The 1114-nt window shown below is 71.4% G+C and overlaps 1 protein-coding gene across 1 annotated transcript in view; it reads right to left on the bottom strand.

The window, feature by feature from the left end:
- The window catches only part of SLC4A2 (solute carrier family 4 member 2), a 23295-nt gene that overhangs the window by 11098 nt on the left and 11083 nt on the right, over window positions 1-1114 (bottom strand). The window contains 1 exon segment of the mRNA XM_019471492.1: window positions 119-287. Within this exon segment, the coding sequence (XP_019327037.1) occupies window positions 119-287 (169 nt within the window).

Here is a 1114-nt window from a genome sequence, read left to right as displayed (position 1 = left end):
GGTGGATGTGCAGGGACGACTGGCGGTGGTCTGCAGAGGGACAGGGGGGGGTTGGCGCCCTGCCTGCCTGCTGCCTACCTGCTGCCTGCCTGCCCGCTGCCCCCCAGGCCCCACTCACACTCAAAGTCCTCCTCGCCGTAGCTGCGCCCAGCCTCCTCCGCGTTGCGGGGGTGCGTGTCGCACAGGATCTCCTCGAAGCGCTCCACACCCAGGGCCTTGTTCAGGTCCTTCTCCTCTTCCTCCTCTCCGAACGCAGGCGAGACGGCGCCCAGCGCCTCCTGCTCAGGCTGCAGGCCGGCAGCAGGGCTGAGCGGGCACTGGGCACTGCCGGCACTGCCGCCAGCCCCCAGCACACCCCAGTCACGCAGTCCCACGTGGTGGGCGCCCCGGACAGTGGCTCCCTGGGGTCCCCAAAGGCTCTGCACCCAAGGGACGTGCCTGCTGGCACACCGTGGGCCATGCACCCTGCCTGCGCCGGGGTGGGGCCCCCGCCATGCCATTTGCACTCAGTGCAGCCTGCGCCCCCCAGCCTCAGTGCTGCGCTCCAGTGCCGCGCTCCCCCCGCATGTACCCCAGCACCCTGGTGCCCTGCTCCCCGGTGCAGCCCGACCCAGCATCCCCAGCACCCTGGTGCCCTGCTCCCCAGTGCAGCCCGACCCAGTATCCCCAGCGCCGTGCCCTGGTGCCGCACTCTCCCTGTGAACCCCCGGTATCCCCAGTGCCCCGCTCCCCAGGGCGGCCCCAACCCGGCATCCCTGGTGCCGCACTCCCCCCACATGTACCCCAGCACCCCAGTGCCATGCTCCCCAGTCAGCCCAGACCCCGGACCCAGCACCCCCAGCACCGTGCCCTGGTGTGTCCGCACCGTGCTGTGTCCCCCCCGTGTACCCCCAGCACCATGCTCTGGTGTCATACCCCGCCCATGTACCCCAGTGCCCTGCTCCCTGCTCAGCCTGGACCTGGCGCCCTCATTGCTGTGCCCTGGTGCCGTGCCCCCACCACGTACCCAGACCCTGCACCCACGGTGCCCTGGTGCTGTGCCCCCGTCCCAGCGCTGCTGGGTGCTGCTGGTGCGCTCCAGCTGTGGGAGCTGGGGTGCAAGGGAGGGCTGCTG

Source organism: Aptenodytes forsteri, unplaced genomic scaffold, assembly GCF_000699145.1.
Source record: "Aptenodytes forsteri isolate BGI_AS27 unplaced genomic scaffold, ASM69914v1 Scaffold466, whole genome shotgun sequence".
NCBI lineage: Eukaryota > Metazoa > Chordata > Aves > Sphenisciformes > Spheniscidae > Aptenodytes > Aptenodytes forsteri.
Note: the sequence above shows the minus strand (reverse complement) of the source record. Positions and strands in the feature narration are given on the sequence as shown.